The 12,190-nt window shown below is 43.7% G+C and overlaps 1 protein-coding gene across 3 annotated transcripts in view; it reads left to right on the top strand.

The window, feature by feature from the left end:
• The window catches only part of srgap2 (SLIT-ROBO Rho GTPase activating protein 2), a 65,536-nt gene that overhangs the window by 49,065 nt on the left and 4,281 nt on the right, over nt 1-12,190 (top strand). For 2 of the 3 annotated variants that reach the window (XR_009240392.1, XM_058631048.1), the window contains exons 7-22: nt 676-897; nt 1,115-1,216; nt 1,310-1,507; nt 1,637-1,721; nt 3,327-3,354; nt 3,638-3,668; nt 4,416-4,476; nt 4,723-4,800; nt 4,983-5,117; nt 5,233-5,338; nt 6,984-7,208; nt 8,750-8,829; nt 9,137-9,335; nt 11,074-11,214; nt 11,318-11,525; nt 11,611-11,721. Coding sequence is in view for 2 of the 3 variants with exons in the window: in XM_058631048.1 (XP_058487031.1) it covers nt 676-897; nt 1,115-1,216; nt 1,310-1,507; nt 1,637-1,721; nt 3,327-3,354; nt 3,638-3,668; nt 4,416-4,476; nt 4,723-4,800; nt 4,983-5,117; nt 5,233-5,338; nt 6,984-7,208; nt 8,750-8,829; nt 9,137-9,335; nt 11,074-11,214; nt 11,318-11,525; nt 11,611-11,721 (2,010 nt within the window). In the remaining variant the exon portion in view is untranslated. The remainder of the gene's footprint in view (nt 1-675; nt 898-1,114; nt 1,217-1,309; nt 1,508-1,636; nt 1,722-3,326; nt 3,355-3,637; nt 3,669-4,415; nt 4,477-4,722; nt 4,801-4,982; nt 5,118-5,232; nt 5,339-6,983; nt 7,209-8,749; nt 8,830-9,136; nt 9,336-11,073; nt 11,215-11,317; nt 11,526-11,610; nt 11,722-12,190) is intronic. The other variant, XM_058631049.1, reaches the window with a different exon arrangement.

Raw genomic sequence — 12,190 nt, 5'->3', positions numbered from 1 at the left:
TACCCCGCCTTTTGCACTATGTCAGCACCCCCCCCCCCGTGACCCTCATGTGGAGGATAAAGTAGATATAGGTAGAAGATGGATGGATCGATGTAGTGAAAGCAAAATGAGAGTTAACATTGGTGTTTTCACCCTGTTGCTCCTGGTGAACGAAGAAATTAATTGTGATGGGTTACTTGGCAATGTTTCTCCCACTAACTAAATACACAATTTATGGTAATGTTGCTCGTGTAGCAGTGGCGTTTTTATACTGCCAGCTATCACAAGAACAACCTGTCCTGGGGTTAACCCCCAACTCAATTAGGTGCAAGTGTTAGTGAGGTTAGGGTTAGGGTTCACAGAAGAACAACTATTTAAAAAATGTAAAAATAATAATCTGCTGCCACTGCTGCAAGCGACCAAGATGGTTGTTTGAGGTTTGAGTTGGAGGACAGGCTCCACGAGACAGATGTGTCACCTCAAACATTGTTGTGTAGATGTTGATGAAACCTGTAGTGCGTCATTTTTTACAGTTATTAAAGTGATTACTATAGCACTGAATGTACAGCTCAACATGGCGTAATGAGCAATTGTCACTGGTTGGGAGTCAGTGAGTCATTAACTTCTCTCATTCCTTTTGAATGTGTCTTGCCATTTATTCACATATGTGTGTGTGTGTGTGTGTTCATGTGCCAGTGCTGTGACCTGGGCTACCACGCCAGCCTGCATCGAGCCCTAAGGACGTACTTATCTGCAGAGCAGAACGTAGAGGCGTCCAAACACACCGGCCTGGAGACTTTGGACGGGGCTGCAGAGAGTCTGGAGCCCAATGGAGACAAACAGAAACTTATGGAAACCTACAACAACGTCTTCTGTCCCCCAGCTCGGTTCGATTTCCAGTCCCACATGGGAGACATGGTACAGTGCTGATGTTTAGCTTTGTCTGTATTTTTAAATGATGAAATGACAAAAGCTCAAAGAATTTAATATTTTAAAGTTCGTGGTTAATAGGAAGACTCGGAATGGTGCTTAACATGCTAACAACTGTTGCTCAATTTTTACCTGTGCATGAAAAAGCACGAGTGAATGAGTGCAAACATCCGTGTTATAATGTGTTTTTTGGTCATGTTTGTAGATGGGAGTGATGTGTGCACAGCAGCCACTGGAAAGCGACCTTCTCCAGCGGTGTCAGCAGCTGCAGTCCCGTCTGTCAACACTCAAGATCGAGAACGAAGAGGTCACACATCTTTTCTGCATCCTCTCCTCTGACTCCATGTGACTGTTGTGTGTCCTTTACCCACAGCTTCTCTTGTTCTATTTTACACTGCAGGTGAAGAAAACCATGGAGGCCACGCTGTCCACCATCCAAGACATGGTGACAGTAGAGGACTTTGATGTCTCCGAGTGCTTCCACCACAGCAACAGCATGGAATCTGTCAAGTCAACGTTCAGTGAATCCTATCTAAGCAAACCCAGCCTGGCCAAGCGCAGGGCCAATCAGCAGGAGACGGAGCAGTTCTACTTCACGGTCAGTGCAGATTATGTGCATAGATTATAGCAGATTATAGCCTCTCTACAAATTGACGAAGCGTCACTGCGTTGATGAGCATCATCAGCATATGTTGGTGACCCCGGTGTCTTTGTGTGTGTGTTGTAGAAACTGAAAGAGTTTCTGGAAGGCAGGAACCTGATCACCAAACTTGAGGCCAAGCATGACCTCATTCAGAAGACCCTGGGAGAGAGTGAGTGTCCCTTTACTCATTTTAGACGTTGTCCCTTCATCCATATCACTGTTTTGGTTTAAAATGCACTGTCTCAGCCTTATACAGGGGGCTAAACAGAAAGGTTTAAAAACACAGCTTAGTTTGAAAACTTTTGACAATAATAACACAGTTACCTTCATTCACACCTGATCGATGACGCTCGTTCATTTCCAGTTTCACCCCGATGGTCTCATAACAGAAATCCCGCCCCTTTCTTTTCACCGTTGCTGTTTCCTGCCAAACTAAGCAAACAATCAGTTTCCTGTTAACACCTGCACACACATGCCCAGTGGACCTGAATGGTCATGTCATGTACTAAATCTTTTAGGCGGCTAAGTTGTGACGCAGATCACTTCTGATAAGGAGCTGAAACAAGTGTGTGTGTGTGTGTGTGTGAGGGAGCTGGATTCAGGATAGGATCTGTATTTTAAGCATGTAATACAGATCATAAATCATAAACAGTAGCGATTTCATTTGAGCGTTTAATATCCAGAGTGTTGTCACTCTCCTTTGACCGAACTTTTCATTAGCACGGAGAAACAACCTGTGTGCAGCTTTATATCCCGATATACGAGAAATATCGGGATATAACCTAATAAATGTCAAGATATCATTTATAGGCCATATCACCCAGCCTTGCCTTTGAGCTTGACAGAAATATAGATTTGATTGATATTGTGATGATGCTGTTTCTTCTGCCTCCTGATCAACAGTGCTCTGTAACCATATAAGAATTTATACAACATCAGTTGTAAAGTATTTTGAAGACCATGTCATATGCTCAGCTAACTGTTAATGGTAAGTGGTCTGTATTTATATAGCACTTTTCAAATGATTATATAGCACAGCCATCAGGAACAACGTAGGGTCAAGTGTCAAGTGTCATATTTATATATCATTGCATTACATCGAGGCATTTCACAACAGCTACAGCTAATGTCGATGGAAAGTATTTGTTAATGTGTAAATATTGGGGAAACACATGCGTGAAAAATGCCACAAAAATGCAGATTTTTTTTCCCAGATATCAAAACATGCAGAATTAAGCACTGATAAAGATCTACTCACAATTTAATGTGCATCATGGTTTTTTTTTTATTGTATGATTTTACAGTCCAACTTTTCTGAAATAAAGTTCACATGTGTGAGAGAGAGGGAGGGAGGGAGCTCCACAGCAGGAGGGAGATGGATTCAGGAAAGGTCTAGTGCCCAGAGGCAGGTCAGGGAATATCAGGACACATCAAAACTCAAGCAGTGAAGCAGAATGAGTCCAATAAATCTAATGAGGACGAGCCGTGTGTAAGGAGGGCTAGGTCACGGTGACAGTGGCCATGTGTGGATGCAGCTGTGCGTGTACGTGTGTGCTGAGGGAGTTCGGTTTCCACAAGCTTGCAGGAAAAGCCCTTCCTACGCTGTACGCGTTACAGTGTCAGTGGGAAGTTTGCTCGGCTCCGTCTGAAGTCATTTCCTCGTGTTTTTACTACAACTGCCTCATGTCTTACTCCGTCTTTTCCTGTCATACCCCTGTTCCCTCCCTCCTCTCTCCCCTCCCCCTCCCCCTCTTCCTGTTTCTCCCTCTTTTAGGTCAGAAGAGTGACTGTTGCCTTGCCAGGTAGGTGTGGCGAAGGGAGGAAATACACACACATGCACACACATGCAAACAACACTTGCATATACCATCACAGCATCAAACTTTGATTTCTTGGCAACGAGGGTTATTATTTTCCCTCTCAATGTTTATAGATGTTCTCAAAACATGTGCACATGTCACAGAGAGTACAAATGGAGCGTTACCAGATTTGTGAGCATAAATAGACTTTCTCTGGAGACATAATGACAGGGTGCTGTTCCTCACTCTCTCTCTCTCTCTCCCTCTCCTTTCTCCCCCTGTGCAGTGGACGGAGAAACTCAGCCTTACGGAAGCAGGTAATTATCTGTCATGACTTTGTTTCTGAGTGGCAGTGTGAGCCTCTCAGTTGAAGCTGAGAAGAGCTGCGAGCTGGAGCGTTTTTGTTTTTAACTCGAGCCACATGTTTTCACACACTATACCCCCGCCCACAGGATGCATGGGTTATCTAGAGGCTAAGCAGCAGTTTGGTCACGATCGTCACACCATTCCACAGATTGATTTAACCCAACGCTCCGTGTACTTCAAAGTCTGTCTGTGCCGTACTGTCATGCAAACTGAAAATAACAAGTGATTGAAAGAAGATGCTCGGCTGCAGTGTCTCGGTGCTTGTGGCTCCCTCTTGTGGGTGCTTTGTATTCTTTTCGTCTCTCACTTCACGGAGAAATAAACTGTTCATTTTCAACACATAATATAAGTTTTAACGTGCGGTGTGAGAAAGCACAGTTGACGATAAATATCCACGCAGAGTCTCTAACGTACATTTCACGGCCTCACCTCCGAGAGATTTATGGAAACTGCAAACAAAGGAAAAAGGGAAAAGAGCTGTCTCCTAGCAACAGCTGGGTACTATGCCCACCCTCTCTCTCTCTCTCTCTCTCTCTCTCTCTCTCTCTCCCCCATGTCTGATACCCGTTCTCCAAAATGTGTGCGTCGATGCGTGTGCATGCACAGCCATGTGTGTAAATCCTCCTGACAAGACACATGCCGTGTTCCTCTCCCCTCACCACCAGCAGCATCTAACAATTCCTCTCCCCTCGTTTTAGGACACAGGTGAGACCATCCCTCTGATGGTGGAGAGTTGCATCCGCTTCATCAGTCGCCATGGTGAGTGAAATTCTCCAGTGAAGTGATAGGTTTAGCACCGGCTCCTCCCGTGTGCTGATTGGTTGCCGTGTTATGACAAGTGTGATTGGTTCTGGATTAGAAAAATAAACTGGGGGATTTTTTTTTTTTTGGATTTTTTTTTTGTTACGGAACTTCTCGGCTTTACACAACAGCAATGAGGAAATTGCCGATGTATGAATAATGAATCATGACGGGTCCTTTGTTGATGTGTGTGTGTGTGTGTAGGTCTGCAGCATGAGGGCATCTTCAGAGTGTCGGGCTCTCAGGTGGAAGTCAATGACATCAAGAATGCATTTGAGAGAGGTATTTGATCAAACAGGAAACACAAGCATGATTTTAAAAATCAAGAGTTGAGGCTGTGCTTAGTTATCATGCTCTCTCTCTCTCTCTCTCTCTCTCTCTCTCTCTCTCTCTCTCTCTCTCTCTCTCTCTCTCTCTCTCTCTCTCTCTCTCTCTCTCTCTCTCTCTCTCTCTCTCTCTTGCAGGTGAGGACCCGCTGGCAGGGGACGAGAACGACCACGACATGGACTCCATTGCCGGTGTCCTGAAGCTCTACTTTAGAGGGCTGGACCACGCCCTCTTCCCAAAAGAAGTCTTTCATGACCTCATTTCCTGTGTCTGTGAGTTCTTTTGTTGTTGTTGTTGTTGTTGTTGTTGTTGTTGTTTGGTGTGCATTTGTTTGTTTGTTGGTTGAAAATGAATCGTCATGGCGTCACGATTCGTGTCATTTTTCAGCAATGGAGAGCCTCCAGGAGCGGGCGGTGCACATTAAGAAAGTTCTGCAATCTCTGCCGAACAAAACACTCATCATCATGAGATACCTGTTTGCCTTTCTCCACCAGTGAGTAGCAGGTGGCACACACACACACACACACACATTCACCTGGAGAATTGATGAGAGGAAAATGGTTAATGTTAACATAGGAAAGATGGACAATAACACAGTAGCAGCTGGACAACAAAAGCCACCGTGTGTTGTCAGAAACAACCACGATAATTAAACCAGCAGAACTGTGACAATCTCGGGAAATGAAGTAGATAATTGCAGGATAATAACAGAATTATTGCTGTCACGTCTCGTACAGAGAGCGACAAATTGCCAGTTAAACATCAGTCTCTAGGGTCAGGTTAGCACTTACAGTATCTGCCTTCAGTATACATTAGTCTGCACTTAATCACAACCTATTATCACTTACAATACAAAACAATGCACCACTTTTATTATTATTGTGTCAAATGAAGCAGAGCAGAATGAAATGGATTACCAAACCTTGACCGAGTGTCCAAAAATAAACAAACATGGTGTTTTATAAGAATCCATTTGAAACTGATTTACAAAGGCATTGGAGTCTAACCCCGTCCCCATTACACACACAATAGCACAGCCTGAAAAAGCCTTATCCCTAACCTTAACCATAACCAGGTTTTGGCCACTACTGGTTCTGACAAGGTCAGTGTTTATGCCAAACAATCTGAAAGCGGAAACAAATACAAGAACACACACATATATATTTAATAATCACTACAATGAGGCCAGAAGATCTATCTCCGGCCTCCTCGGACCAAATCAATCTTTGTGGAAAATCACCCTAATTAAAGTCCAAAGTCCAAAGGACATTTTACCGCTATGACACTGAACAGGAAGTGTTCCTCCTTGAGAACCAGTTTAATTTCCCACATAAATTCAAGTTTATTTGCACTGTCCAGCACCACAAACAGGGTCCCAGTGGTCTTCACTTTAACCACAAATCCGAGCTCTTTAACAAGACATGGACAAACTCCACAAAAAGAGTTGGCACTGAGAGAAAGACGTTTTTGTACAACCATGAGGACCAGGGAGTCCAAATAGTGACGCACATGAAGAGGACCTATGTCACACTTAATTGAAATGGAAGGCTGTCAACAGCCTGTTTTTCCCCAAATGTGTGTTTTAGTGCAATTTTGGTTTTTGTTAAAACGCAATACACATTGAGTTCATTTCCTTGCACAGCTATTCTTGCTCTGCATTTAATTCCATTCTCAAAACCGTATCTCTCACTTCAACCATAACCAGTTCATGTCTAACCCTTAGCTGAACCTAAACACAATTCAAATCTGAGCCCTAAACCTAAACCAGTTCCTCAAAAATGAGGTTCTGCCTTGATAGGACTGGGTTTTGGTCTTCATGAGGACCTCTGGTCCTGGCAAGGTCAGTGTTTATGCCATAAAAGGTCCTTAAGAGGCAACAAATACAGGAATATACACACACACACACCCCATATTGTCCAGTCAGTCCATTATGTTTCAGAGAAGGAAGTGAAAGACCAAAGAGAATGTAGGAGACCTGAAATGTGAGGAGCCTCGGTAAGGGAGCCTGGGAGTAATGTAGGCTGCATATTACATCTCATGGTGTGTTTGTTTGTTTGCACAGTCAGTTTGTATTTAGGAAAACAGGATGAGATAATGCCCTCTAAACGGCTGTGCTCTCCCTCCTCCCTCCCTCTCAGTCTGTCTCAGTACAGCGAGGACAACATGATGGACCCCTACAACCTGGCCATCTGTTTTGGTCCCACTCTGATGTCTGTCCCAGAGGGCAACGACCAGGTGTCTTGCCAGGCTCACGTCAACGAGCTTATTAAGACTATCATCATCCACCATGACACCATTTTCCCCGGACGGCACGACCTGCAGGGCCCCATCTATACCTCCCCTGGACACGGAGATGATTTCTGGTGAGCGCTGGGGAAGAGAAGGTGTATGTGCTGCATGAGAGGGGGGGTTTGAGGAGTGATACGGGATGTAGGGCATGGACTACAAAGGTTGTATAGAGGTGGGGAAGGGGGCAGGTGGTTGATTCGGGGTTGTTGTGGAGTGATGGGGGCTCAACTTGTCTGCTCGGGGTCAGGAGGCCACAAGGATCAGCTTACCCTCCCATCACACAGAAGATTAACGTACCTCCTGACCACGTCAGCCCGGGGGAACCACAGAATGCGCACACAAAGCACATGAAGGCCACATTTCAATTTTACTGTAATAACCAGTCTTGGCAAGTGTTATTGTGATTACTGCCAGTCACAGCAGCTGTTTAGGCTGGAAATCGCATGAAAGGACGAGGTCAGTTTCGGCTGAAGAGAGCGTAGATGGAAAGGGTTGTCACACTGGCATGGCCGGGCTTTGTTGCACCCAGTGTGTGACACTTAGGTGGGTTTGCTATGTGTTTGTTTTAAGAGTATAATTGCTTTAAAATAAAAGTAAAAAAAAAAAGTTGGTTGTTGTCGCTGCAGAATAAGCCTTTTATATGTGCTTTAGGCAAGGGCCTTGCTTTATGGAGGTTCATGCTTCTACTACTCAGAACATGCATTTCACACTGTGAAGCAGATGTTAACTGAAGGCTGGGCGACATATTGTGTCTTATAAATATCAATATATTTTCATGCAGGATACATAATGAGACTATATTGTTGTATCAATATTGTTTATGTTGCGTGAAAATCATACTCAAGACATTTGAGAACATCACCATTTCCAGGTTTGACGAACACCGATCAGCATTTTTTAAGGTTTTCTGATATTTTATGGACCAAACGATAAATCGAGAAAACAATCGGCAGATTAATCGATTATGAAAATAATCGTTAGTTGCAGCTCGAGAGCACAACCCCTCCCTCCTCTGCTCACTACTCAAGTCCTGCATGTAGTGAACACATGGCGACAGACACAGTCACGATGAGGAGCTGGTTAGTAAAAAAAAAAAAGCCTCAATAACCGCTGTGGAACGATCAAAAAAATGTGTTTAGTGTCTGATTCCCTGCTCCGAGTCTGCACTCGCTCTCTGCATTCAGTGTATCTCTCTCTCTCTCTCTCTCTCTCTCTCTCTCTCTCTCTCTCTCTCGCAGTTTCACTAACAAATGTCAAACTGACTGAGTGTCGTGCTTTTTAGAATATATTGTTTTGTAGAAGGACAAACAAGCTGGATTCTTGAGGCCTGTAGCACTGCTGTGTCTGAGGAACACCTGAACATATTTCTTTACATAATTAATTTTCCAGCAATGTGGATTTGGTTGTACAGGACATTAACATGCTTTATTAACATTTCTGTTGCAACTGTGTGACATTTGGCACGTGTGGCTTTGACTTAGAACTGTCTTTTTGTTATTGCTTGACTGAAATAAATCTATATTGTTTATCGCGTTATCGCCATTCAGCTCAAAATATCGAGATATAACCTTTGGTCTATATTCATGGCATTATTTACTCTCTGTGTCCACTTCAGTGACAGTCCCCACTGTGAGCCCCCCCTGGTGGAGGAGCCTGCACCTGACGCTGTCTCTGTCATCCACAACAGTGAAGATGGTGAATGACACACACACACACACACCATGCTTTCCTCACCAGTTACTCTGGCTTTTACCTTTAACCAGCTCACATCCTGCTCTCGATATCCTTGTTATTGTGCTGCTTTGTCACTGCTCAGCATTTTTTTTAACCATTGCTTATTCACCAAATAACAGCAGCACTAACCTGCTATGCATTAATTTGGCTCCCCATCTCCTCCACCTCCCTTTTCTCTCTCTCTCTCTCTCTCTCTCTGTCACGTTTGTCGCTACCCTTCTGCCTCTCTGTCACCTCCTGTCTCTGTCCACCATCCTCTGAATCTCAGGCTCCTTGACTATTTCAGAGTCCGACCCAATCGAAGCCATCGCTCGCTTTGACTACTCTGGACGCACTAGTCGGGAGCTGTCGTTCAAGAAGGGAGCTTCTCTGCTGCTGTTTCAGCGAGCCTCTGATGACTGGTGGGAGGGACGACACAATGGAGCGGATGGACTGGTGCCACACCAGTATATTGTGGTGCAAGACGTGTAAGATTTGTTCTAATGTGTAGGGAACATTATTCATTTAATTCAGAGTCATTGTGATGGTTTTGTGGCTCGTTGCAGGGAGATTTGGGGGCTGTCTCCACTCCCTCTACTGTTAGCAGAAAACCAGCCTTGCAACATCAAGGCCGCCGACCCAGAGTCGCCATAAACGAGGTCTACGGAGAAACACAAATTGCTTCATGGCAAGGCAGTGATAGCATTATTTAAGAAGCAGAGAAAACTGTTGTCGGAGGAAAAGAGGAAGAGGAAACGATTGTCTGAGAGAGCGAGGGGCCACACGCGATTTAACATCGCACTGGCTTTTTTTTTTTAAAGGCGAGAATTGTAAAACCCAGTAGCATGTAAGTAGGACACGGTCCGGCATGGACATGGCTCCACGGTGTTGTTTAAAACAAAAGTACAATACTTGACTAGGAGTATTCTCACTCTAAACTGTAGGGGGAGCTCCGTAGAGGAAAAATTTAAAAAAAAAAACAGGGAGAAGGGAGGGTGAGGATAAAGCAATAGAACATTGGTAGGGTCTTAAAAATATAAAATAATAAACTGTAGGGGGAGCTACAGACTTTCAAAGTTTCATTTTAATGGTGTGTAGTAAGCAACTGGACTTTTTACTTTACTTCACAGATTAGCATTTAGCTTTGAATTACTAGAATAGGGGGATTATTTTTTAAAAATTGTGCTTCCCAACCTCAGTTTCCCCTGAGTTGAGAAATATCTTCATTCTTTTCTTTGTTACGTGCCCACCAGTGACACTTGGTCCTGTTAGCATAACTGTTAGCAAAGATGGTGGACACTGTTTACATTGCATTGCAGTTTCAGGCCTCGGACAGAGTGTCACTGGTGGACACGTAACAAAAAGAAGAATGAAGAAATTTCTCAACTCGGGGGAAACTGAGGTTGGGAAGCACAATTTTTCAAAAATACTACCCCTACGCTAGTAATACAAAGCTAAATGCTAATCGGTAAAGTATTCCTTTAAGGCATTTTCAGCCATTAAAGAGGCTTTTTCAGGACTTCTTCCATGTCTATCTCTTGAAGATACTTTGACTGATGGCCTTCACAGATGAATCAAAGCCAATGCTAGCAAACAGCATTATTATAATATTATAAACTGCAGTGCTGTAAATGCAATGATGGCAGAGATTCTTGGCAGCAGACCATCAACAAAAAAAATAATATTCTTGGCCAAAAGCCTTTGATAACAACAGCAAGAACAAACAATCATCAAGAGGAATGATCTCAAACACTTGTGTGGCAGTTTACTGGAAATTCCCGTAGTTAAGGAAGTCAAGTTGTCATGATAAAATCATAAAGGTTGAACTTCCTTGTCATCTTCAGCTGTTATACTACTATGCTGATGCTGAATACTCATGCTGAGTGGAGTGTTTTGCATGCAGTAACTATACTGAACTCTACAGTCTGCAAACACAAGGTGTGGATAAGAGAAATGACAAAGTGCACACGACACATAGACTCTATTTGTGGTTTACTGATGTACAGTATGAGTAAGTTTAACTTACAGTGGAATATGGTGTGTGTGTTAAAACAGTGCAAAGAGGCACAAATGATGGTCCACATAAAAACTATTATACAAGACTAAAATATGGTAATAAAAATGTTAATAGCCAGGTGTACAAATACAGGTTGTATACATGTGTTTTCTATACTTTATTTTGCCTTCACTAGCAATGGTGTGTTAAGCTCAGACTGATTATTTCAGGTTTGACGGGGGACGGGGAAGTCCCAAGCCAGATGATGTGGTCTCCAGGGATCTGCTGGAGGAGAGGGTCTCCACTAGGGGCAGTGCTCCCTCTCCCACCGGAGCTCATGTGGCTGACATCTACCTGGCCAATCTGAACAAGTGTGTACCAGTTTCAGTTCACATTTGGACTACCAAACAATAAACATCAAATAACATCAGATGTATGATCGTAAGAGCTAAGTGAAATATTGATCTCCTTCAGGATGAGGAAACGTCCCGAGTCTGCGAACATCCGAAGAACATTCCGGGGCTCAGAGAGTGACAGCACCAGTCCAGGAGCCAGTGGAGGTGGGAGAACAGCGTCTCTTCCTGTCGGGGGGGCTCTGATCAAAGAGAGCGGAGACAAGCGACCCGTCAGCGCTCACAGCATCCTCAACTCGATCACTCGCCACTCCTCTCTGAAGACCAAGGTACTGTAACTTCTTCTAACTGTACCTGCAGGAAAGGAATGTGGAACTGCTAAGCATTTAATCTTGGCCGTTATTGAATATTTAGGTGGAGAGTCCACAGCTAAGGAAAACAACGACAGCAGGGCGCTCCAAGAGCTTCAGTAACCACAGACCGCTGGACCCGGAGGTTATAGCCCAGGTGGAGCACGACTCACAGGTACTGCCCTCAGTTCACTTACTAACTTAGTGTATGCTGGTGTTTTTATTTTAGCTTGGTTTCCACGAAGCTGTACAGTTTGGTGACATTACACAGTTATTTGCACATTTGTTACCTAATAGGAATTAACATTTTTCCCAAAGATTAGATGTATTTCCCAGGAATTTAAGGTAATTTCAGACAAGGGCAGGCATATTTCTGTTCAGGGTTCCCATGTGTCCTTGAAATCCTTGAACGTTTGTGAATTTGAATTTTTTTCTTCAGGGTCGTTCAAGGAAAGTTTTTGAAAATTGCACTAAATAGACATCGGTCATTGAAAGTGCTTGAACTTTGTGCAAGAAAAAAGTTAAGTTGATATTAAGGTAAATGTAAACGAGCCAATGTGCCCTTGTTTGTTACGGCGCCACCTACTGTTTGCCTTGCATTGATTGATGTATGTAGACCTCTTCCTTTAAGTCCATATACTTTG

This window comes from Solea solea, chromosome 6 (genome assembly GCF_958295425.1).
Source record: "Solea solea chromosome 6, fSolSol10.1, whole genome shotgun sequence".
In the NCBI taxonomy this organism is placed as follows: Eukaryota; Metazoa; Chordata; class Actinopteri; order Pleuronectiformes; family Soleidae; genus Solea; species Solea solea.
The sequence above is the reverse complement of the archived record's forward strand: the minus strand, read 5'-3'. Positions and strand labels throughout refer to the sequence as shown.